Source organism: Vipera berus (genome assembly GCF_964194415.1).
Source record: "Vipera berus genome assembly, chromosome: 2".
Classification (NCBI taxonomy): domain Eukaryota; kingdom Metazoa; phylum Chordata; class Lepidosauria; order Squamata; family Viperidae; genus Vipera; species Vipera berus.
In genome coordinates this window covers 268,177,485-268,203,675 of record NC_138203.1, presented here as the reverse complement: position 1 = coordinate 268,203,675, position 26,191 = coordinate 268,177,485, and the positions used below count along the sequence as shown (strand labels likewise).

Here is a 26,191-nt window from a genome sequence, read left to right as displayed (position 1 = left end):
ACCCCTACCCCTTCCCAAGCCATTTAGTAGCTGGATGATTCCCAGACCTCTAATTGTTCAACTGTGCATTGATTTTAACTGGATCCATTATAGTTAGTAAAAGCTCACCCAATTAACTTGTCAATCTAAAGCTGTTGGCGCACCACAATGTTTCCTATACCTTCCCCTCTCCGGTGAGCGAAATATTCAGGGACATTTTTCTTCTGTCTAATTCTCCATCCTTATCCACCACCATCACCACCACCCTCGCCATCCACCCTCCAATCCTCAGTTCATTCATAAATATCCGCAGTCCCTCCCCACCGGCTGTTCCAGCAGGTCTCTGCTCGTATTGGGCTCCATGCCAAGAGCTGCAAAGGGGCACAGCCCCCCCCCCCTCTCTAGCTTACTACTTACCCTCCCCCTCCCAGATTCATTTATTTCTTTGAAAGGAGATGATGCTGAGCAAAGCCACAGGATGGCTGGGATTTTTCGCAATCCTGGCTACTACGGGGGCCAACTGGGAAGCAGGTGAGGGGGCACCTGGTTGTGGGTTGGGGTGTGGGGTGTGGGAAGGGGGTGCAAATTGGGGGAATTCGGGAAGAGGAGAGGAGGGGAGTAACTGCCAAAGGGAGAGAAAGCAGAGAAACGTAAGAGCAGAAGGGGAGAGGGCGGGGAGATAACAAAAGGAGAGAGAAAAAAACAGTCCACTCAAAGCCGAAGGGTTACAAAGGAGAGAAGGGCAAAGCCTTGGAATGAAGGAATAAATGAAGGAAGGAGAGAACGGCAGAGCCTTGGAGTGAAGGAATAAATGGAGGTCTGTTGCTAGAGGGATCAATGGAGAAACGGGATGCAGTAGTTCCCAGCTAGGTTTGGTTCTAGGATAAGAAAGGAACCGAGGCTTCGTTGCATCTTTGCTTTAACTTATTCAACTCATTCTGAGAGATCGAACGTTGCTTTCTCCAAATCCACCACTCTGCCCAGATCAAAAAGATCATACCCCTTCAGTGATACGATAAATAGATTTGGGGCTGGATCGTAGAGTAAGGGGACACCTTGTCCTTGATCGCTTTCTAGAAATTGTCTTGGCTCCAAAGATTTGGCCCAGCTTAATTGTTGCCTATTGCCCCTCTAGAATTCTCTGCCCTGGGAAACTGTCTTTCCTTGCCTTAAAGGTCTTAAGTTTCTTGCCAGCCTTCATCATTATAATTCGCTTGGCACAAGGGTTTGTGGCAGAATTAAGGCTTGTGACTCATCCATTACATGCCACCTTCCCATTTCCATCCGAACCTCTTTGTTCCACTTCGCAAATTCACCCATTAGTAAGAACTAGCCTCTTTCCTCTTCTCTACCAAAGTACTTTTTGACACATGGATGACCGGGAGATGTTCAACAGGTGCAGCTCATATCTATACAAAGATGCCAGGCTAGCTGCTGCTGGACTAGTTTTATTTCTGCCTGTCGAAGAAGCCCACAACAGTCCTGTAAAAGGGGTGAAAAGAAGGAGGCAAGTTTATCTTACGCCCATCCTGATTTTATGTTCCAAAGTTTAGTTGCAAACAATACCGATCCTTCCGTATCAGTGCATACACTCGTGTTAAATGGAAAGAAACAAAATGCCCTTTTCAAAGGGGATCTTGGTTTCGAAGAAGCTCCTGAAGATAGAGGGGAAGAATAAAAACTGCAGCTTATTCAGTGCTGGTGGCTTATAGATCCGCCTGTCTCTGTTGCAGACTTTAGGGAGAAACGTCTTTTTATTTTAATGGCATCAATCAAGCCCGAAAGGGCTGCTGTTAAAGATGTGTGTCCTCTGTGGCTACTGCTAAGCTTGTAAGCCGCCCTGAGTCTTCGGAGAAGGGCGGGATATAAATGGAATAAAAAAAAATTCAAAACAATGATTATATGGCACTGAAGTCATCGAACATAGAGGACGTGGAATAATAGAGTTGGAAGATCTTCTAGTCCAACCTACTGCTCAAAGCACGGGACCCTATACCATTTCAGACAGGTGGTTGTCCAGTCTCTTTTTGAAAGCCTTCAGTGATGGAGCATCCAGAACTTCTGAAGGCAAAGCTGTTCCACTGGTTAACTGTTCTCACTGTTAGGAAGTTTCTCCTTAATTCCAGGTTGCTTCTCTCCTTGATTAGTTTCCATCCGTCGTTTCTTGTCTTGCCTTCTGGTGCTTTGGAGAAACAGTTTGACCCCATCATCTTTGTCATTGATTCTACAATCTTTCATATTCTTCCGGGATCTGAGGGAAAGCTTTGCTTTATCACACATAACACAATTAGCGATAATGCAATTATTTATTTTCTCTTGACACTGCTTCCACATGTGGTCTAGCCTCATTTGGTCAATTTAGGGAGGTGCAAACACCAAAGAAATTTGAAGTAATCCCGAGGGAGACTCCCGGAAACACACTGGAATTTTGAGAAACACATTTGAGTTACTGTTGTGGTTGCGCTATATCACAGGCACCACCAAGTAAGATCCATGATAGCTCCTCTTGGGTTCCCAGTTGTTTCGAACTGGGTGCGTATTTGGAAGCATTTAATGTGTAACGATCACTGCCAAGACTGGCAAATCACAAACCACAAGTCACAAACTAATAGCACTTCCAGAATGCTACTTTCTCAAGTGTAACTTTACCTTTTTTTTTGGTCAAGTACTGCTCTGTAATCACCCATCCTATTGCTTTCTAAGACATAAACTGATTGATTGATCAATTGATGGATTTGCATTTTTAAGGCCATCCACTTTCCAACACCTCTGATTGACTCTCAGTGGCTCCAGAAATACCCTTCAATATAAATATGGTTGAGTGAGCAACTTTGCCTTACAACGGTCTGCACTCTGCATATGCTCGGAACTGAAGCCATCCTGCCAAGTCCTGGAGTCTGGCAAGCCAGGGAGCAGAGTGCCCTCTGCACATGCTCAGGGCTGAGCCCATCCTGCCCAATGCTAGAGCCTGCCAACCTAGGAAGCAGAGTGCTCTCTGCACATGCTCGGGATCTGAGCCCATACTGCAGAGTGCTGGAGACTGCCAAACCAGCTGTGGTTCAGCTTCCAATTTATTCAGTTTTATTTAAACAAATGAAATGTAAAATTAGTAAGGGAGATGTCCCTGGACACCTTGCTGACAACAGATAATGTAACGGGGATCCAGGATCATTAATGTCTGAAATGCTTCACCTTAATCATTTTGGAATTATTGTCCATATCTTAAAGATAGCGAGGTGAGGTTTCATAAGGTTAGGCTAATTCTTGAATTCACAGCTGACCAAAAAAAAATTGGATTTGAGAATTGTGCCTCATTTCTCATTTGACTAAACCCCCGTGTCCTTTGGCTTGCAAGAGAAGCTGAAACTTAAGCAAACATTGATTGATTGATTGATTGATTGATTGATTGATTGATTGGAATCCAACCCCTTGGTCATCCTCTTCTTTCCTTTCCTTCCACCTTTCCCAGCATTAGAGTCTTCATATTATATATATAAAGTGGAATAATTTGAGCCTGATCATTTGTGCCGCAAATGAGTGCTCTGGGTCACTTGGTTTGATGACCCACTTGCTTGTATTCTTGGCTTATCTGCAATATTCAGAGGAGTAGAGACATTCAAAGTTCAAAGGATGCAAGACTCTTCCTGTCCTGATTCTTCAAATTCCACTTCTTTATGGTGTCACAGGGAATATCATGGGGAATATAGGTACTCCTTGACTTATGAGCATAATTGAGCCCAAAATTTTGGTTTTTTGCTAAGCAAGATAGTTGTTAAGTGAGTTTTGCCCCATTTTGCAACGTATTTGCCACAGTTGTTAAGTGATTCCCTGCAGCTGTTCAGTAATAGCATAGTTGTTAAATGAATCTGGCTTTCCCATTGATTTTGAGGATCAGAAGTCTGCAAAAGGGGATTGTATGATCCTGGGACACTGCAACCATCAGAAATGCATGCCAATTTTGATCATGTCACCATGGAGATGCTACAATGGATGTAAATGTGAAAAATGGTCATAAGCGACTTTTTTCAGAGCAGTTGTAACTTCAGACAGCCACCAAACCATTAGTTGTATGTCAAGGTTTGAGAATTGATTTGGACTAGACATCCTCCAATGTCTCTAACAATTCATCCATTCTATGATTGCATGATAATTTGTGCAGTGTGTTGTGCTACAGTTTCCATCATCCCCTGCGTTCATGTTGCTTGGACCTTAAATGTGAGGGTTCCTAAATGCCTGACTATGAGGAAGACGTTGGACTGAGTAGCTTGGACTGAGAGTGAAGTTTCTTGGCAAAGCACAGACAGGTCTGAGGAATCGGCCTTTTTTCCTTAAGTCTGTCTCACTTACTTTGGCCATATCATGTGGGGTAATGACCTACAAAGCCCTACATGGCATGGGTCCGGATTACCTACGGCAGCACCTGTGGCCGGCGTCAACTTCCCTCCGTCCAGTGCGCTCCCACAGAGAGGGCCTCCTCAGGGTGCCTCCGATCAGAGAATGTCAACTGGTGGCCCCCAGGGGGAGGGCGTTCTCTGTGGGCACGCCAGACCTGTGGAACCGCTTGCCGGTTGAGCTCCGGATGGCCCCCGACCTCCGCTCCTTCCGGCGGGATCTAAAAACTTATTTATTTGAGCAATCCGGCCTGGTCTGATGGGTTTGGGGTTGGGTTTTTAATATGGTTTTAACTATTGTATAGATCGGGCATAAATTATTTAATTGTTTTTTAACTTTTGTACTTTGCTTTTTAATATTTATTGCCCTGTACACCGCCCTGAGTCCTTCGGGAGAAGGGCGGTATAAAAATTTAATAAATATAAATATAAATATAAATACACTGGAGAAAGCAATTATGTTTGGAAGAATTAGTGGTAAAAGGAAACCAGGCCACCAAAGAACACGGTGGCTGGGCACCATCAAAGCGGACACCAGCCAGAGCATAAGGTAAAGGTAAAGGTGCGTGCTAGTCGTTTCCAACTCTAGGGGCCAGTGCTCATCTCCGTTTCAAAGCCAAAGAGCCAGCATTTGTCCGAGGACGTCTCCGTGGTCATATGGCCGGCATGACTAGATGCCAAAGGCGCACAGAACGCTGTTACCTTCCCACCGTAGTGGTCCCTATTTTTCTACTGCTAGGTTGGCAGAAGCTGGGGCGAGTAACAGGCGCTCACTCTGTTACGCGGCACTCTGGATTTGACCCACCAAACTGCCAACCATCTGATCGACAAGCTCGGCATCCTAACCCACTGAGCCACCACGTCCCTCTCAGCCAGAGCATAGAACAGCTCAAAGAAGTAGTTCAAGGTCGGAAGATGTGAAGAGGCCTGGCCTGTAAAATCGCCAAGAGTCGGACAGGACTGAATGGATAACATCAACATCAACATCTTTGAAGCAAGTCTTCCTCATCTCTTTTGTGTGTTCTTTTTTGCAGACCCGCTGTGTCCTGCCAGGTACAAGATCAACTGCCTACTTCACCAGCGAATGGGCTGCGGACCAGATGGGGCACCAAGTTGTGGCTCTTGTTTCCCTGGTCACGAAGAGGATTCCAATGGAAACTGTGTGCCGAAAAAAGGTCCTAAGCATGGTAGGTCCAATGAGGTTTGGAAGCTTGAAGGATCAGCAGGGATGGACTTTTCCAAAATTTTATTGGGAAGAGCAAGGCAACTTGACCAAGAGGTTCATGACAGCAAAGAGGACTTTCTACCTGGAGTTTAATAAAGGGCATAGGTTAGCAGTGGCATTTAACTTTCACTGCTGCAATGAAGGAGGAAAAGATAGTAATGATGTTTCTCTGGAGATGCAAAAATCCATTTGTGGGGATTGTGGTGAAATTGATTGGGAAAAAGCACAGGAAAGAATTGTCTCTGTCCCATTAAATTATGGAATTATAGTGTTAAATTATGTGGGCGCTATTAAATTGTGTTGAAGGGTAAGAGTTCTAATGGTAAAATCTCCCAGAGTCAGGGATTGTTCTCCTACATATCTATGTTAACATTTCGGGACAGTAAGATTTGCAACTAAACAGAGCATTCATTCTGTGTCATTGTTTCAGAGGTATTTCTTTACCTAAACAGAGAAACAACAAGCAAAAAAGGCACTGGGTCCAGGAGCGAAACTCAACTTCCTGCCAGTTTCCCCACTGAGTTCCTTGCCCTCCCCTCCTATCTCCCCTTCCCTTCCCAGTAGGGAGGTAAGTGGCTGCTCCTGGATGGGGTAGGAAGCAAAGGATTGTGAGACTGGCTGGGAAACTGTCACAGAACATAGAAAATGAAGACCATGTGAGTGCATCAGCAGCATAGCAGCAGTCAGCAGTAATTAAGCAGCCACAACTTTCCCAAATTTTATCCCCCAGAAGCCATGGGTCCTGGATTTGGGAGACATTCCGTAAATTAGCATGTTTGAGGTACCTTGGTTCAAAAATTGTTGACCTATGAAGTAGCAGTAGCAATAGCAATAGCACTTAGACTTATATACCACTTCACAGCACTTTACAGCCCTCTCTAAATGATTTACAGAGGCAGCCTATTTCCCCCAACAATTTGGGTCCTCATTTTACCAGAATGTTTTGCCATGCTAAAGATCATGACGACGACAGTTTTAGTGGTATATAGATATAGACAAGGAGTGGGACATTAAGTTTAGAATAGTAGTTAAGGCAACAGGTTAGAAACCAGGAGACTGAAGTGACCTTGAGCCAGTCCTTCTCCATCAGCCCTAGGAAGAAGAAGAAGGCAATGGCAAACCATTTCCAAAATCTTGCCAAGAAAACTGTAGGGACTTGTCCAGGCAGTTGCCAGAAATCAACATTCTGAAAAGTCCAAAACCAAACCAAACCGTTTCTCTAAATTTAAGGCACTAAGGCCCTTCATCACTGTAAACATCCAATAATAATAATAAGTTGGAAGGGACCTTGGAGGTCATCTAGTCCAACCCCCTGCTCACGCAGGAAACCCTATACCATTTCAGGCAAATGGCTGTCCAATGTTCTCTGCATTTCTTCTGTACCTTCCAGCTCTCCTTATTTTCTAGCCTGTGTCCTTTGCAACACATCTTGTATTTAAGAAGATGTTCTAACCCAAAGAGACATGGAGAGCTAGAGAGAGAATAGTTTGTGGATCAAACTCAAGAGCCACTAAGCCAATCCCACATATGTTTCAGTTCCAAAGTGTCATCTAAAACCAGTCTGAAGGTTTTAGAGAGAAGAGCAACAAAGATGATTAGCGGACCAGAGGCTAAAAAAAATATAAAGAATGCTTGCAGAAATTGAGCATGTCTAGTTCAAGGGTAGGCAGCCTTGGCTCTTTTATGACTTGTGGACTTCAATACCCAGAATTCCTGAACCAGCCATGCTGGTTCACCCCTAATGAAAAGAAGGCCTAGATATGACATGATAGAGATGACATGATAGCAGTGTTCCAATATCTAAGGGGCTGCCACAAAGAAGAGGGGGGGGGGCAACCTATTCTCCAAAGTACCTGAAGGCAGGACAAGAAGCAATGGATGAAAACCGAACAAAAAAAAAGAAGCAGCCTAGAATTAAGGGGAAATTTCCTGACAGTTAGAACAATTAATTAGTGGAATGGCTTGCCACTAGAAGTTGTGAGTGTTTCATCACTGGAGGTTTCTTAAGAAGAGATTTGAAAGCTATTTGTCTGAAATGGTATAGGGCAGGGGTATCAAACTCAATTTCATTGAGGGCCACATCAGCATTGCGGTTGCCCTCAGGGGGGTGGGTGGGCGTGGCCAGGGTGGGCATGGCCTACTGGGTGGGCGTGGCTAGAGTGCATATGCCCTACTGGGTGGGCGTGGCCAGCTCTACATCGTTCGCATCAAGGGTGCCTATGGGGGGGCCTGGGCAGGAGTGGGACAGATCTGAGGGTCTCTGGCAGAAGGAGGGTCTCTGGGCCAGGGCCAAGGCAGTGGGGGCCGTTCCCTCACTCTTTCCAGTGGGCCACATGAAACCACTTTGCGGGCCGGATCCGGCCCCCGGGCCTTGTGTATGACATGTCTGGTATAGGGTTTTCCCACCGGAGCAGGAGATTAGACTAGGTCCCTTTCAACTCTGTTATTGTGGTAAGGTCAAGAAACAAAGCACCAGAACTGAATAGGGTTGCAATTTTTACCTCATTGTCGTCACAGCTGAAAAGGTCAGCTTACAGTATCTGTGTGAATGGTTCACAGTGGAGGTATCTGGCCATTAGTATGCCAAGTGAGCTAGGGAAAAAAAATGCTTCTAGCAACCCTTTCTGCCTCTGACCATGGCTTATAAAGTGTACCATAGCCAGCTCCTACCGGTATTAGTTGTATTCAGGGTTGGTTGTGATTTTGACGCCCAAAGAGATTTACTCTCCAAATGATGACCTTGCAATCTGTCACTCTACTCTCTGTACCTCCACTTGGAGATTGGAGTGTTATTAAAGGTCAGAAGCTACTGGCCAAGATCGGAGAACAAGAGCTGAAAATTCTGCCCAAGACTGGATACATTTTTCCCCCTCTGATCTAAGCCCTGGGTCAAAACAGGAACAAATACAAACTCTGACGGGTCCTTGGTGCTCTCTGAGCTTGTTTGTTTTCTTGCAGATGTTTCATTACCCAAACTAGGCAACATCATCAGCGCTAGTCATGCTAGTTCTCCTTTATTAGTTCAAACTCTGTATTCTCTTCCTCTGATTTCTGTCCTTCTTCCAATAAAAAGGAATTATGGGGCTGTTTTGTGGCGGAAGAAGAGGGGCTGACATACCTCTTTATTTTCCTGAAGTGTTTTTATATTGCTTGTCATAACTCATCACCATCATCATAAAATGGGCAATTTTAATTCCACCAGCTAATAAAAGAAGGCTCTTGGGGAGAGTTAATTGCTGGGAAAAGGATGAGTAGTTGGATTTTTGTGGGGTGGTGGGTTGTTTTTTTTTGAATACTTGAATTTCATCACGTTCCACTTGACTTCCACTCTGATTTTCATAACTAAAATTTCCGATAAGAAGCAGCTACATCTTGATTTAGGTGCATGATGCCAGCCCTTCAAGGTAGACCAGAGTAGGAAATTTATGAATGCTAATATTACTTTTATTATAAGGTTAAATGATACAATCCAAGTCTGAATACATTTTTCCCCCGCCTCCCCCCTTACAGGAGAGCTAGGGACAATCTTGTCAGAGAAGCTTTCTCAAATTACAGTTCTGCACCAGACTCAGATTCTTTTAACTGACAATTATCTTGACTGCAGCTTTTCCTCCTGTTCCTCATGGTTTTTCCTTCTGCCCAATGCAGTATATATAATAAAGGAGAATATTAGGACACCGCAGTATATATAAATCTGTCATTTAAAGCAGGGGGTCTCCAAACTTAATGGCTCTAAGATTTTGTGGACTTCAGCTCCCAGAATTCCCAAGCCAGCATGGCTGGCTGAGGGATTCTGGAAGTTGAAGTCCAGGTATCTCAAAGTTGCCAAGTTAGGAGCTCCCCCGATTTAAAGGGAGACGATATCCCAGTGAAACTATTGCATTTGCTTTCCTATGTTTAGCCAGGCAATGATTTGCCATGGGTCAAACAAAATTCCAGAATTTCCAGCCACAATATAGAGGTAGTCCTCGACTTATAATTGGCCACCTAGTGATTGTTCAAGGTGAACTCCTCCAAAAGCTGTTTACGACACGGTTCCAAAGCTCTGAACCCTCCCATCCTATGGTCATGGGACTGCATTTTGGGCGCCTGGAAACCGGCCCTCATTTATGGCTGCTTGCAGTGCCCCACAGTTATATGAGTGCGATTTACAATGGCTTTTCTGGAAGCCAACATCCTAGTTTCTTGCAAAAAATGCCCCATAGCAAACAATGGGTTTGCTTAACAACCCTTGCAAAAAAAAATAAAATGTAAAATTGGGTCTGGTCACATGATGAGCGTCTTTACAACCTTCACGATTCAATTGCCAGGCTTCATCTTCATCTTCATCAACGATTTGGATGAGGGGATAGATGGGGAACTCATCAAATTTGCAGATGACACCAAGTTGGCAGGAATAGCCAATACTCCAGAAGATAGGCTTAAGATACAGGAGGATCTGGACAGACTCGAACACTGGGCACTATCTAACAAAATGAAATTCAATGGTGAAAAAAGTAAGGTTCTGCATTTAGGCAGGAAAAATCAAATGCACAGGTATAGTATAGGTGGTACCTTGCTCGATAGTAGTAACTGTGAGAGGGATCTCGGAGTCCTAGTGGACAATCACTTAAATATGAGCCAGCAGTGTGCTGCAGCTGTCAAAAAAGCCAACACAGTGCTAGGCTGCATTAACAGAGGAATAGAATCAAGATCACGTGAAGTACTAATACCACTTTACAATGCCTTGGTAAGGCCACACCTGGAATACTGCATCCAGTTTTGGTCACCACGATGTAAAAAAGATGTCGAGACTCTAGAAAGAGTACAGAGAAGAGCAACAAAGATGATTGGGGGACTGGAGGCTAAAACATATAGGGAACGGTTGCTGGAATTGGGTATGTGTAGTTTAACGAAGAGAAGAGTCAGGGGTGACATGATAGCAGTGTTCCAGTATCTCAGGGGCTGCCACAAAGAAGAGGGAGTCAAGCTATTCTCCAAAGCACCTGAAAGCAGGACAAGAAGCAATGGATGGAAACTAGTCAAGGAGAGAAGCAACCTAGAACTAAGGAGAAACTTCCTGACAGTTAGAACAATTAACCAGTGGAACAACCTGCCTCCAGAAGTGGTGAATGCTCCAACACAGGAAGTTTTTAAGAAGAGACTGGACAGCCATTTGTCTGAAATGGTATAGGGTTTCCTGCCTTAGCAGGGGGTTGGACTAGATGACCTCCAAGGTCCCTTCCAACTTCTTCTTCTTCTTCTTCTTCTTCTTCTTCTTCTTCTTCTTCTTCTTCTTCTTCTTCTTCTTCTTCTTCTTCTTCTTATTATTATTATTATTATTATTATTATTATTATTATTATTATTATTATTATTATTATTATTATTATTATTATTATTATTATTATTATTTATGATTGCAAGTCAAGGATGTCTTGTAAGGGGATTCCCTGCCCTGGATGACTCCTTCCCCTGTAACTTTCTCTTGAGACTCTCGCATCTTTCAGCCAATTTTGCTCCTCCCATCACTTCCTCTTGACATCTGGACTGCACATTCAACTGAGCAGAGATCTGCTTTTATTACTTAATTTCCTCTGCAAAACATGATGTCTCAAACAATTGCTGCAGGATAGCAATCAGCTTGATTAAGAGTCTTGGTCATCTTCATCATTATCAGAGTTGGAAGGGACCTTGGAAGTCTTCTAGTCCAACCCCACTGCTCAAAGCAGGAGACCCTATACCGTTTCAGACAAATGGCTGTCCAGTCTATTCTTAAAAACCTCCAGTGATGAAGCATCCACAATTTCTGAAGACAAGTTGTTCCGCTGGTTACCGGTAATTCTTCTCGGTTAGGAAGTTTCTCCTTAGTTCTAGCTTGGTTCTCTCCTTGATTAGTTTCCATCCATTGTTTCTTGTCCTGCCTTCAGGTGCTTTGGAAAATAATTTGACCCCCTCTTCTGTGTAGCAACCCCTCAAATGTTGGAAGACTGCTATCATGTCACCTTTAGTCCTTCTTTTCACTAGACTAGATATACCCAATTCCTGCAACTGTTCTTCATAAGTTTTAGCCTTCTGCCTTCTAATCGTCTTAATTGGTCCTCTTTACACTCTTTTCAGTCTCAACATCAACATCATGCTCCAACACTGAAAGTTTTTAAGAAGAGACTGGACAGCCATTTGTCTGAAATGGTATAGGGCAGGGGTGTCAAACTCAATTTCATTGAGGGCCACATCAGCATTACGGTTGCCCTCAGGGGGCCTGGTGGGTGTGGCCTGGGTGGGCGTGGCCTGGGTGGGCATGGCTAAAGTGCGTATGGCCTACTGGGTGGGCATGGACAGCTCTACATCGTTCGCATCAAGGGTGCCTATGGGGGCCTGGGCAGGCGTGGGACAGATCTGAGGGTCTCTGGCAGAAGGAGGGTCTCTGGGCCAGGGCCAAGGCAGTGGGGGCCGTTCCCTCACTGTTTCCAGGATGGCTTCGCGGGCCGCATGAAACCACTTCGCGGGCCAGATCTGGCCCCCGGGCCTTGTGTTTGACATGTCTGGTATAGGGTTTCCTGCCTTAGTAGGGGGTTGGACTAGATGACCTCCAAGATCCCTTTCAACTTATTATTATTATTATTATTGTTGTTGTTGTTGTTGTTGTTGTTGTTGTTGTTGTTATTATTATTATTATTATTATTATTATTATTATTATTATTATTATTATTATTATTATTATTATTATTATTATTATTATTATTATTATCATCAACATAATACTGAATGTCAAACATTAAACACTTGCCCTGCCAGTATTTGTGTGTGTTTTTGTGTTTACTGGCTGGACATTTCCTCTTTTCCTCTCTTTCAGAAAGCAAACTCAAAACTCAGAAGAGACCTAAAGATTTGCCAGGTCTTTTGCGTTACCTTCTGGCTAAGCATGAAAAGACATTGGAGTTGTCCACGATGGAGACCACCGTACCTGGTATGTGAACTCACCAACTCTTCCTCTTTCCCCAAAAGGGAACAAATTATTTGGGGTGCTTTCAGGTTTTGTACTATTTTCCTAACTAACACAAGGAATCGACATAAGGCGTCCAATTTTCTTTAATAATTTCAAACAATCAAGCTGCTTAATTAAAGAACTATCAAGGAGGAAACCACACACGCACACACACACACACACACACACACACACTCTAACACTGGCAGGGCAAGTGACTGTATACAGGTAGTTCTTCACTTACAACCATTCCTTTAGTGACCAGTTGAAGTTACACTGGCACTAGAAAAAGTGACTTATGATTGTTTTTCACACTTACGACTGTTTAATTTAATAATGTTGCAGCTTTCCTACAGTCATGTGATCAAACTTCACACACTTGGCAACTGGCATGTATTTATAAGGGTTGAAGTGTCCCGGGGTCATGTGATCACCATTTGCAACCTTCCCAGCCAGCTTCCAACAAGGAAAGTCAAGGGGGAAGCCAGATTCACTTAACAACCGGGTTACTAACTGAACAACTCCAGTGATTTACTTAACTGTGGCAGCAAGAAAGGGGCAAAAGTCACTTAACAACTGTCTTGCTTAGTAACGGAAAATTTGGACTCAATTGTAGTCATGGGTTGAGGACTACCTGTATGTTCTGTTCCAGCCTACTACCGGCCCTGCAGAAAAGGCAGGGACAACCCCTTTACAAAAGGCAAAAGGCTGGAACGAAGCCTGCCAAATTTATTGACACCAAACAGAGCAAACTGAACAAAACACGAACCACAAAACAGGAGCTATTCAAACGGTTGCCTTCAGCAAACCAGCCCTCCCACGCATTCCCCTTTTAAACAGTTCAAGGCGTGGCTTCTCTCTGCCTCCTTCCAAGGTGCCCCATTGCCTTCCTCTGTTTACTCCTGATTGACTGCCTCCTGCGTCGGGCATCCTTGAACAGGGCCAGCTGTGGGTCATCTTCATCCACGCTGTCAGGCTCACACAGCTCGGTCTGCGTAGTAACCAGATGAGAGGGGCCTGGCTGAGAGCTCTGCGAAGCCTCAGAACTGTCCTCTGCAGGCTCTCCAAAAAACCCCTTCCTCCTCCTCCTCTGAATCGTCCGACCCAACTGCCAAACCCACAGGCTGACCCTGAATCACAACACTGTATAAGATTAAATTCAGCTTTGCATTCATTTCTGAGTGCATTTAGTATTTGCATAATAATGCCATGCCTTGGAATGATTCATGACTGAAGAGATTGTTGGGTCGTGTGGCATCTTGTGATTGACACTGTCATGGAAACTTTGGCATAGAATTTGGAGAGCTTAATGCTGGGTTGTGCTTCACTCCACACCTCAAACTACTTGGCAATCTCTACTTTTTCAATACATTTTGACTCAAAGCACTTCACTCTATATTTTCTTTTTATTTCCCTATCTCTCTGATATTTGTACTGCCTGGGAAAGATTGAATATGCATTATGATTTTATCCACTATTTATTTTTATCTCTTAGCTGTGTTGGAAAATGAGATCATTTCCAGTTCAAATTGCATCCAGCACTCTCCCAGTCATTCCCTGTGTCCAGATGAGAGCAAGCACACACCCCGTTCAGTTCAGTATTCCTTAGGCTTATTGATTAAACATCAACTAATGTAAATAATAATAATAACAATTAATCAGCAGAAAGAAGATAAAAGGCAGGGAAAATAACGAATAGGGAAAAGCACACGAGCTACAGGCAAGGATTTACATTCTCTCTCGATCAAAAGGCACAGCATTTTCCAGAGCAATGTTTCTCAAAATTGGCGACTTTAAAATGAGTGGACTTCAACTCCCAAAATTCCCTAGCCAGGATGGCTGGCTGGGGAATTCTGGGAATTGAAGTCCACCCATCTTAAAGTTGCCAAGGTTGAGAAATCCTGTTCCAAACCCACAGGAAATGGTACTGGAGAGTTTTCATAAACAACCTTGAAGTGACTTTCAGTTCTTCCAGTTTAGATGATAGATAGATAGATAGATAGATAGATAGATAGATAGATAGATAGATAGATAGATAGATATAGATAGATAGCAAGAAAGAAAGAAAGAAAGAAAGAAAGAAAGAAAGAAAGAAAGAAAGAAAGAAAGAAAGAAAGAAAGAAAGAAAGAAAGAAAGAAAAGGTATTGTGTATCAGGAAGAGAACAACTGAATGGATTGGGATGTGTATTATTTTTATTATTTTTTTCGCCTAGGGTAAAAATTGGCTCATAGATTAAAAGACAGAATATTACACATGTTGTCAGTTCCTTATCATCTCTGAGTAACATTGCTTACTAAACCATATTTCCAAAAATGCTTTTTGCTGAATTTTAGGTTTAGCTCTGCTGTTAGATTAATGAAACTATTATAAAGACTCGTCCCTTAAAGAAATTTGCTGGATCTGATACTAAAGAGCAGTGAACAGAAAGCAGGCATTGTCTAAAATTGATGCATTTTGATTTTACAGGCATTACTGAGGTATTTGAACCATCCATCTCTCAGACTGACTTCCCAACTTCTCATTCAACAAGTGCTTCTTCTTCTTCCGGGAACACGTCTCCAGATTCTTCTCAGTCATATGAAATCACTCCAATTTCAGCCACTACACCACCAAGGAGAGTGAGAGTGGACTTCAAGCAGAGATCCCGTCCTCCTGTTACTAGCATGAATAAAGCTGTGACTCTTAGTGAGTAGAACATTTGATTGATCATAGGAGAAGGACTGGCAGGGTCTGGGGGTGGAGTCAAGAGAGTAATCAGCCTAAAGTCACTACATTCCCATAAGCAGTCTAAGTTCAACCCCTCTTGAATTCTGTTAACTCTTAACTAGCACCAATTTAGTGCTGATCATTAGTTGACTAGATCAGGGGTCTTCAAACCTGGCCCTTTTATGACTCGTGGACTTCAACTCCCAGAATTCCTTCTGGGAGTTGAAGTCCACGAGTCATAAAAGGGCCAAGTTTGAAGACCTCTGGACTAGATCCTTGTATATAGCCACGAGCAATAGATCAACTTAACTAGATGTTAACATGTGGTCCTGATTCTTTGTGCCTGACATTGACTGACTGATTGTTGACCACATGGATAGATTTTCACCATGACAGTTTATCCCTAACTTGGTTTTCCAATGTGCTCCCATCGTCACTGTAGCCGAATCCATCCCTTTGCTGGATCTTTTCTTTCCTTCTATCTTTCATAGCAGGGGTGTCAAACTCAATTTCATTGAGGGCCGCATCAGCATTGCAGTTGCCCTCAGGGGGCCGGGTGGGTGTGGCCAGGGTGGGCACGGCCTACTGGGTGGGCGTGGCCAGCTCTACATCGTTCGCATCAAGGGTGCCTATGGGGGGGGGCTGGGCAGGAGTGGGACATATCTGAGGGTCTCTGGCAGAAGGAGGGTCTCTGGGCCAGGGCCAAGGCAGTGGGGGTCATTCCCTCACTGTTTCCAGGATGGCTTTGGGGGCCACATGAAACCACTTCGCGGGCCGGATCTGGCCCCCGGGCCTTGTGTTTGACATGTCTGTTTCATAGCATCAGAGCCATCTCTAAAGAGAATACATCATGTGTCCAAAGTAGAATAATTTTAGTCTAGGTTTTCTTCAGAGTCCGTACTCTTCCTATCCTGCTTCTTCAAAATCCAACTTTCATTTCTATGAAGTATCACACGGGACTACAAGGGACTACTACAGAAAAGGGGTCACCCTATTCTCCAAGGCACCTGAAGGCAGAAGAAGAAGCAATGGATGGAAAATAATGGAGAGAACACTGGAGGCTTTTAAGAAGAGTTTGGACAACCATTTGTCTGAAATGGTATAGGATTTTCTGCCTGAGCAGAGGGTTGGAATAGAAGACCTCCCAGATCCCTTCTAACTCAGCTATTCTGTTAATACCAAGGCTTTTTTTCTTTTTTTTGCAAAAAAAAAAAGCTTTTGCACAAGCTGTGCTGCTATTGGCTTAAGCCTATTGCAGGCTTTGCTCTTTTATGACTCATGGACTTCAACTCCTAGAATTCCTGAGTCAGCTATGCTATTGGCTTTTGGAAGCCAATAGGAATTGCTGCTGAGCTTGCCAAAAGACCCGGCAGGCAAATGTTGCACAGGCAAGTTGCAGCGAAGGCAGCCCTCCTCCCTGCTCCCCATCTACACCATCTCAACTAGGTAAGTAAGATATTATTTGCAAATAGGATATCCAAGTATGACTCAAGGAAATTTTCCCTGCATGGAGAGAATAGTGGTTTCTTTCACTTTGTTTTACTTTTCAAATTGCTGTAGGGAAGAAATGATGATTAGAAAAAGCAGGAAGTTATTTTTATTAGGAGGAATTCATTTATCCCATGCTAGATCTTTGGGAGCTTAGTACCACCAGCACAGAACATTTGCTTTTCTGAAACTTCATTCAAATTCAATTCCTGATAGGGGCATTTGAAAAAAAATGTTATTTATTAAATTTATATGCTGACTATGTCACCAGGAAGTGTATTAACATTGTTAATCATATAAGTGAAGAAATGAGGAAAACTGTGGTTAAAGAAATTGTTTGACCTAGTAATAAAATTTCATTGATAACTGATGAATCAACCACAATAAGCAAAAAAACTACCCTCATAGTATTTGTTCGATGCTGTATCGAAGGTATGGGAATGAATTCACCAGTAAATTTGTTTTTGGACTTGGTAGAACTTGAAAAAGTAACAGCAGAAGAAATATTTGATTCTTTACTCCAATGTCTTTACTCTTATGGGATGACAGAAGATTATTTGAAAAAATATTTGATTTCTCTGGCATGCGATGGCACCGTTGTGATGATGGGATGTAAAAGTGGAGTGAAAAAATTGCTGTCAGAACGTTTTCCTTCTATGATAGTTTGGCATTGTGCTAATCACAGATTAGAATTATCAGTAGGTGATGCTGCCAAGGAAACGTCAGGAATAAATAGATTCCAATCATTTATTGATAAACTGTATTTCATATACCATGCTTCACCAAAGAATAGCAGAGAGTGGCATTCATGTGCAGAATTACTGGGGACTGAGCTGCTGAAAATTGGAAGAATTTTAAGTACCCGATGGGTGTCATCTAGTTCGCGTACAGTTTTGGCTGTATGGAATAATTTTGAATCCCTTGTGTATCATTTTGAACAAGCAATGCATGATCCTAGAAGAGATAAAAATGATAAATGCACTTATGATGGCTTGAAAAGAAAAATAACATCTACAGAATTTTTATTGGACCTAGGATTGATGTGTGACGCTCTCCAAGAATTGTCAGATTTAAGTTTGGACCTACAGGACCGCAACATCGACTTGTATAAGGCAAATAAGAAAATAAAAATACTGGTACAAGTTTTGGAAGAAAGAAGACAGAACTTTGGGCCCTATTATAAATGTGCTGTTGCTGCTGTAAGTGATCTTCGCTTTCGTGGAGTTTTACTTCACAAAAGAGATTCAAAAAAGGATCCTCCCATTGACCCAAGTATATTTTATACAAAATTGAAAGAATCAATTGAAAAAAGATTGCTTGATATCAAAGACGATGAGTTGGCATATTGGTCTCGCGTACTTGATCAAAAACATTGGCCTGAAGATGTTAATACTCAACTGACATTTAGAGAAGTGGAAATTAGAAACTTATCAATCAGACTGCAGCTAAATGAAAGAGAAATGATTCATGGATTCCGTGAATACATTCTTGAAAAGGCATATCCAGAAAAACTGTTGCATTTGATACGGACTCTGAATACCATTCCTATTTCTTCAAGTGAATGTGAACGTGGGTTTTCACAGATGAATCTAATTGCCACCCCAACAAGAGCTTCGTTAAAGACTAAGACAATTTCAGCACTTTTGTTCATCAAACTTGTCGGAGAAACTTCCTGACAGTTAGAACAATTAACCAGTGGAACAACCTGCCTCCAGAGGTGGTGAATGCTCCAACACTGGAGGTTTTTAAGAAGAGACTGGACAGCCATTTGCCTGAAATGGTATAGGGTTTCCTGCCTGAGCAGGGGGTTGGACTAGTTGACCTCCAAGGTCCCTTCCAACTTTATATTATTATTATTATTACTATTATTATTATTATTATTATTATTATTATTATTATTATTATTATTATTATTATTATTATTATTATTATTATTACCACCTCTGAGACTTTTCGATCCTTCAAAGTTCATCAACTTCAAAGTTGATCTGTGGTTACTCAGAGGACGACATTTGGCCATAGATACTAAGAGCAAGGAAAGGAGTCGAGAAGATTTGCCAGATGAGAATTGGACAAAAGTTTGGAATTTTCTATGAACATTTCCCTTAAATACAATAAATTAAATGCATGTTAAGAATTGAATATATAATTGTTTAATTATATAAATAAATATATAAATAAAATTATATAAATAAAAGATTAACAAGATGAGAGTTCCGGCACTTTTTTTTTTTTTAGAAAAAAAGCTCTGGTTAATACCATGGTTCATTTATCTTTGTAGGCAGTGCTTTTTTTGTAAAAGAAAAAGGTGCCAGAACTCACATGTGTCATACAACCCGTCTTGCCTACCCTACAAGTTTCCATCCAAAAAAGGTGCCGGAACTCCGTTCTGAGCGTTCTATGACAAAAAAAGCCCTGTTTGTAGGTATAGACACACCATGACATTTGAATATCATGCTCTACCCATTACTAGCCTACATAGTGTAATTCTTGACTGCTTGTTCTTTTACTGTTGATGGTTGATTCTGAAGGCAAAAGCTGTCCAGCACTTTGATGACTTCATGGTCAACAGGTGCAAGAAGCATTAGTTCTTGGCATTAGTTTAGTCTTCTTTAAGGGATCAGAAAAGAGGGGGCAAGAATGAGGAAGAGACCTTGGGACAGCTGCATGGTGTGATGTGTGCGTTTGCACAGCTAGCTAAGCAATGTTTTCATATACTTGTGGGTCCAACACCCAGAGTTAATTCTGTTCCTTTCAGCGCTTGTGGTCATGTGCACGGTGACAGGAGTCTCTGGATTGGTGGTTGCAGCCATTTGTTGGTACAGGTATGAATCTGATTGTCCCCTTTTCCATATGTTGTTTCTCCATTATTATAATTATCACTATTCTCATGTTTGAGATGGAATAAGCTCTTTCCTTGCTCAGTAAATTCCTTTATTTCCCATTGCTGAGGATGGTGAATTTGACTGCAGATTTAATGATTTATGAATCAGGAAAATGAGAACCATGCATTGGAGTTATTCATACGTGGGTTTCTTTGTTTTGTATTTCACTCAAAATATCTATGATTAATTTGCAGGCTTCAGAAAGAAGTACGTTTGGCTCAAAAGATGGCATACACAGCCACTCGAGGGAACCAATACCGGTACCATCAACCCAGTGCAGTAAGTTGGCTTTGCAAAATGGAATTGGTTAATGGAAGATGAAGGCCTTGCTTATTGGACACGTGAAACTGTAGCATGTTTTGACAGCATGCTGTACGAAGCCAGCCATTGTGGTTTGGAAATCATAGTTCATGGCATATTGTATGAACTCAACCAAATGAGACTGTTATTAAAGCCTAGTAGTCATGATGACAGCTAGATGAAGTCCCAGGAATCAGGGTTAGATTAAACTGGCATTATTGCCTGGAGAGAAATAAAGCTAGTTTGGTAAGTTTGATGTCAGGCTCCCCACAAAATCAAGAAAGATATATTGAGACTTTTCTAAGCATTTTTCTTTATTGTTCCAAAGCAGGCTACTAGTACTCCAAGACATAACTCTGGGAACCATTAGGGAGGAGCTGTTTTCACCCTTTTTCTCCCACAGAAGCTATTTAAGCTGCATTGTCCCTTGCTATTCTGCAATGCACTCCCTCCTGGGAATCTGGATAACATTCCATCACAACTGTCTTGCTTATGGGCTTTGAAGAGACATTGGGTTGGTGGAGGATGTTTGACTAGATGATTTTCCTGATCCCATAAGGCTCTCCTTAATCATTTTCTGTTCATCTCTCTCAGTATATGGATTCCAGGCTAGCACAGTCTTGTCAAGTTCACCACTATCAGCATCGAAAGAAACTTCTTGCTGGTGAGGAGTAAGTGTCCTTCTCTAGAACTTCCCCTGGAGATGGGAGGGAATGGAAAAGCTGTGAGAACAGAGCAAGTCCCAGAACTGGAAAAGACCGTGAGAGGGATCTCAGAGTCCTAGTGGACAATCACTTAAATATGAGCCAGCCACGTGTTGCAGCTTTCAAAAAAGCCAACACAGTGCAAGGTTGCATTAACAGGGGAATAGAATCAAGATCACGTGAAGTGTTAATACCACTTTACAATGCCTTGGTAAGGCCACATTTGGAATATTGCATCCAGTTTTGGTCACCACAATGTAAAAAAGATGTCGAGACTCTAGAAAGAGTGCGGGGAAGAGCAACAAAGAGGATCAGGGGACTGGAGACTAAAACATATAAATAACGGCTATGGATATGTCTATTCTAATGAAGAGAAGGACTAGGGGTGACATGATAGCAGTGTTCCAATATCTCAGGGGTTGCCACAAAGAAGAAGGAGTCAAGCTATTCTCGAAAGCACCTGAAGGCAGGATAAGAAGCAATGGATGGAAACTAATCAAAGAGAGAAGCAACCTAGAACTAAGGAGAAATTTCCTGACAATGAGAACAATCAATCAATGGAACAACCTGCCTCCAGAAGTTGTGAATGCTCCAACACTGGAAGTTTTTAAGAAGAGACAGCCATTTGCCTGAAGTGGTTAGGGTTTCCTGCTCAAGCAAAGGGTTGGACTAGAAGACCTCCCAGGTCCCTTCCAACTCTATTGTTGTTGTTATTAATCATCACACAGTCACCCAGATGTTCAGACTGGATTTGGCATTTTTGTCTACCTATCGAGTCCTTACCAAGTACATGGGATAGGCAGATGTGGATATTTGATGGTATTATAGATATCATCGCAGGATGGAAACAATTCCTAGTAAGGCTGCCTTTTGCAATTGACTAATGGTGAATTTGTCAATGCCAATGGTGTATATGGGACGTGGTGGCTCAGTGGGTTAGGACACTGAGCTTGTCGATCAGAAGGTCGGCAGTTTGGCGGATCGAATCCCGAGTGCCGCATAGCAGAGTGAGCTCCTGTTACTCGTCCCAGCTTCTGCCAACCTAGCAGTTCGAAAGCACATAAAAAATGCAAGTAGAAAAATAGGGACCACTACGGTGGGAAGGTAACAGCGTTCCGCGCACCTTTGGCGTCTAGTCATGCCGGCCACTACAGTTATTAAGTGGGTAACAGATTTCCGCATTGACTTTGCTTGTGAGAAGGTCTCAAAAGCTGATCACATGACCCTGAGACATGCAACTGTCATAAATATGAGTCAGTTGCCAAGTGTCCGAATTTTGACCACATGACCACGGGGATGCTGCAATGGTCATAAGGGTGAAAAATGGTCATCAGTCACTTTTTTCAGTGCAGTGGTAACTTCAAATGGTCACTAAATGAACTGTTGTAAATCGAGGACTACCTGTAGTATGTTTTGGGAGATTGAGGCTAAGTAATCTAATTTGTTAGTGCCCCCCACACTTGCATTCCTCTATATTTCCCTGCTATCTGCAGATGATGGAATTGGGGGATTTTGATTCCAGTTAAGGTAGGATGGAGATTTGAGCAAGCAGCCTTGTAGACAATAAGGAAGATGACCTTAACTGAAATATTGTAATGGAAGGTGTGGATGACAATGGGGAACAAGGGGAAGAGTTTCTGCCTAGAAAACAATCAGATAAGGGAGGGAGGAGCCCCCAGTGGCTTAACAGAGAAAGAAACTTAGCAAAGAAACACTCTAGTGCAGGGGTAGGCAACCTTGGCTCTTTTATAACTTGTGGACTTCAACTCCCAGAATTCCTGAGCCAGCCACGCTGAGGGGAAAGGGAGAGGTTTCCAAGCTGAGCCATGCTGGCTCAGGAATTCTGGGAGTTGAGGTCCACGAGTCATAAAAGAGCCAAGGTTGCCTACCCCTGCTCTAGTGGATCAAGCCATTAAAACGGGCAGCGGGAAGTTTGTACTTTCAAACTTGCAAAGATCCTGTTAATGTCTACCTTAACATAAGGTAGATTTTGCTCATCTAATGTTTCCCGCCTGGTTGACTGGGAGGGCTGACAGATAGGCAGGAGCTGAGACATTTTTAAGTCCAGAACAGTGAGACAACCATTTGGAAGCAGCTTAAACAAACGCACACTCATGCCCCCTAATTCACCAGAATATAAAAAGCAGGAGGAGGCTCAGCCCAATCAGACTTGCAAGATTCTGTAATTGCAGCTGATCTCAATAAAAGCAGTTTTAGTCTTCCTGTGGAATTGACTTCTTAGTCTGATCTACCTGGGGAGGCTAACAGAAGAGGAACTCAGGTCATCTGAGTCTCTCTCTTTGACATCCAATCACTTTATCTTGTTTTTCTGCTCCCCAGGAGACCATCTCCCAAAGCAATGGAGCAGATCCCTGCCGAATCAGAGAGTGAAAGTGGCGATTACACTGTATACGAATGTCCTGGATTGGCCCCGGTATGTATGTATGTATGATATTAAAAAAATGATATGCGTGTATGTAAGTATTCATGTGTCTATGTATCTAAGTATTTGTATCCTGCCTTGTATGAGTTATTTTTACAAATAACTCAAGGCAGTGAGTGGAGTCAAATACTTTGGCCACCTAATGACAAGAGAGGATACACTGGAAAAGAGCCGGATGTTGGGAAAGACCGAAAGCTAAAAAGGAGAAGGGGGTGGCAGAGCAATGAACATGAATTTTGGCAGACAGTGGAGGACAGGGGGCCTGGTATGCTATGGTCCATGGCGTCACAAAGAGCTGGACACTACTTAGCAACAGAAGAACAACAACAAGGTGGTGAACGTATCCAACACACTTCCCTCCTCCTGTTTTCCTCACAACTACAACCCCGTGAGATGGTTGGGCTGAGAGAGTCACTGCCTCAAGGTCATCCAGCAGGCTCTAAGTCAGGTCTTGAATTCACGCTCTCCTGCTTTCTACCCTGGATCCTTAACCACTAGACCAGGGGTCTTCACACTTGGCCCTTTTATGACTTGTGGACTTCAACTCCCAGAATTCCTCAGCCAGCATGCCTGGCTGAGGAATTCTGGGAGTTGAAGTCCACAGGTCATAAAAGGGCCAGGTTTGAAGACCCCTGCACTAGACCAACCTGGCTCTCCTGTATATGCACATTCAGTCCGTGCTGAACAACAAAGATGGCTTCCAGCGGGCTGCAGGATGTCCCATCTGAAAAACCTCTTGCTGCTAGAGGCAAATAACCCCTCCAAAGACAAAATGCACACCAGGTTATTTTAATAACTTAGAAAAATCCCACCTTCCAGGCAAGAAAAATATTACAGTCCTATGACAGACATGAAACCATCGCATGATAATCAATAGTCTACCCTGGCAGTATAGCTGGCCCTTCTGCCAAGCTGTCTGAAATGTCCACTTTCATTTTAAGAAAGATCAACAAAAAAAATTTTTACTTTCACAAGTGGACATTTTGGTTAGTGGTTGATTGCCCTGCTAATCCCAAGCTTTCCATGAGTTCTTAATATGTATTAGTGAGTGAGTCAGGTTGTGTCTCCCGGGCTCTCCACATTTCTGAAGGGTTTGGTCAGAAAATCCTTCCAGGCATGTTTCGGTTCCTATGAGGAGTAAGATAGCAAGAGGTAACAACAAAGCCCCAGGTGTGCTGCTAAACAATAACAACTAGAGTCGAGACACAACTTTGCAAATGGTTCTTAGCTACGTTGCTCAATAAGCAGTAAATATGCTTCTCAGACTACCATTCATGCAATTGATTGGTATTATTTCAATTTTATGTTTTAAACTGCTCTGGAGGCCTTATATCTAACAGGCACAAAGGCCACTAGGATGACTTTCAAAAGAATAATTATACCGAGTGAATTTCTCTTAGAAAAAAATGTTAATAATGTGTTAACTTTATTGTAGTCCTTTTGAGATTGTTGGGATATGTATTTTGCACTGATCTCTTAAGCCTCTCCAACCCCCAGCTCCCCCTACCCCCAACCCATATCCTGAGGCACAGCCAAAAAACTATCCTAGTTATAAGGCTACAAGCCATCATTCATCCACCCTTCCTCTGCCTATTTTTGCTGATAAATATCCTCTCACAGAATTGTGCAGCAAGTGTCCAAATGAACTCGGAGACACTAACACGAACTTGTAGTTTTATTATATGAATAAATATATTTTACATTTATCTTTACAGCAGACAAGATAGTCAGGAACACAGGAACATCATGAGGTAAATCTAAGCCAGGGGTCTTCAAACTTGGCCCTTTGATGACTTGTGGACTTCAACTCCCAGAATTCCTCAGCCAGGCAGGTGTCTGTCATAGGACTGTAATATTTTTCTTGCCTGGAAGGTGGGATTTTTCTAAGTTATTAAAAGCATGTGCTTTTTCAGGAGGCAGCTGGACTTTCTTGTTTTTTTTCTTTCTGAAGACATTTCACTTCTCATCCAAGAAGCTTCTTCAGCTCTGACTAGATGGTGGGGAATGGAGCCAGTCAGAGCTGAAGAAGCTTCTTGGATGAGAAGTAAAACATCTTCAAAAAAAAAAGAAAGTCCAGTTGTCCAGTTGAAAAAGCACCTTTGGGAGAACCATGACCTGGATGACTGAGAATCTCCATAGACGTCTAGGTTGAAAAACCAGGTTTTAGTAGTCTCCAGAGGGCCAAAACAGACCCTCCTAATCTCAGGTATGAGGCTCTTCCATAAGAACTGCATAATCTTAAGGAGTTCCCAGTCACTTTGATGGGGACAGGGCAGCAAATGTTCTGCCTAATCAATTTCTAGCTGGAGAGTTCCAAAGTGATGACAAGAATGCCCAAGATAAGATTGCAGGATCCAATCTGGGGGGATCACTGGGACCAGAGAGTTAGTCTTACAAGCTTTTTGGGCTCGTGCAGGAGCCCATCCTGAGGGAACATCTCTCTGCCCCCTTCAGACCTATTGACACCCCTATCTATACCTTGGCTAAATGGCCGATTCAATGCTTAAGGTTTCTGACCCAACCCTCGAACAGCACGATCAGATCATCCACACAATTCTGAAATCTGCTAGAGTAAAACTGTTGTAAGTTGAGGACTACCTTGTAATTTCCCTATCCCAGGGGTAGGCAACCTTGGCTCTTTTATGACTTGTGGACTTCAACTCCCAGAATTCCTAAGCCAGGAATTCTGGGAGTTGAAGTCCACGAGTCATAAAAGGACCAAGGTTGCCTACTCCTGCCCTATCCACTGATGGACATGGCAGTACAGTAGACAATACGTCTTGCATTGTCGCCCTTCTAAAAGAATGCTTTGACTAATTTTCTGTTTTCTTCTCCTTCCAGAGTGGAGAAATGGAGATCCACAACCCTCTCTTCGACACCTCTGCCCTCCACTGATGTCCCCCCCTAGTTACACCCACCCACCCCTATTTTTCTCCCTTCCCTCATCTATCTTGCCATCTTCTGGATCCATGTAGGGAAGATTCAAACTGGCCAACACTCCCGTGGTGCCGTTTCTCCATCCTCTTCCTTTGAAGGAAGATCGTATCCGTCCCACATATTCCTATATCCTCTTATGCTAATACGGGAATGCTTTCAGGCTTTT

At 42.9% G+C, this 26,191-nt stretch overlaps 1 protein-coding gene across 1 annotated transcript; it reads left to right on the top strand.

Moving 5' to 3' along the window:
* Positions 1-437: 437 nt before the first annotated feature.
* On the top strand, positions 438-25,983 carry LOC308662063 (neural proliferation differentiation and control protein 1-like; the record flags this gene model as incomplete). Its single annotated transcript, XM_081317481.1, has 9 exons — positions 438-510; positions 5,405-5,557; positions 12,429-12,542; positions 15,029-15,247; positions 19,515-19,581; positions 19,836-19,920; positions 20,536-20,612; positions 22,986-23,079; positions 25,930-25,983. 9 exons carry the CDS (start codon positions 438-440, stop codon positions 25,981-25,983), a joined length of 936 nt encoding a protein of 311 aa, XP_081173607.1.
* Between the last annotated feature and the right edge of the window lie 208 nt (positions 25,984-26,191).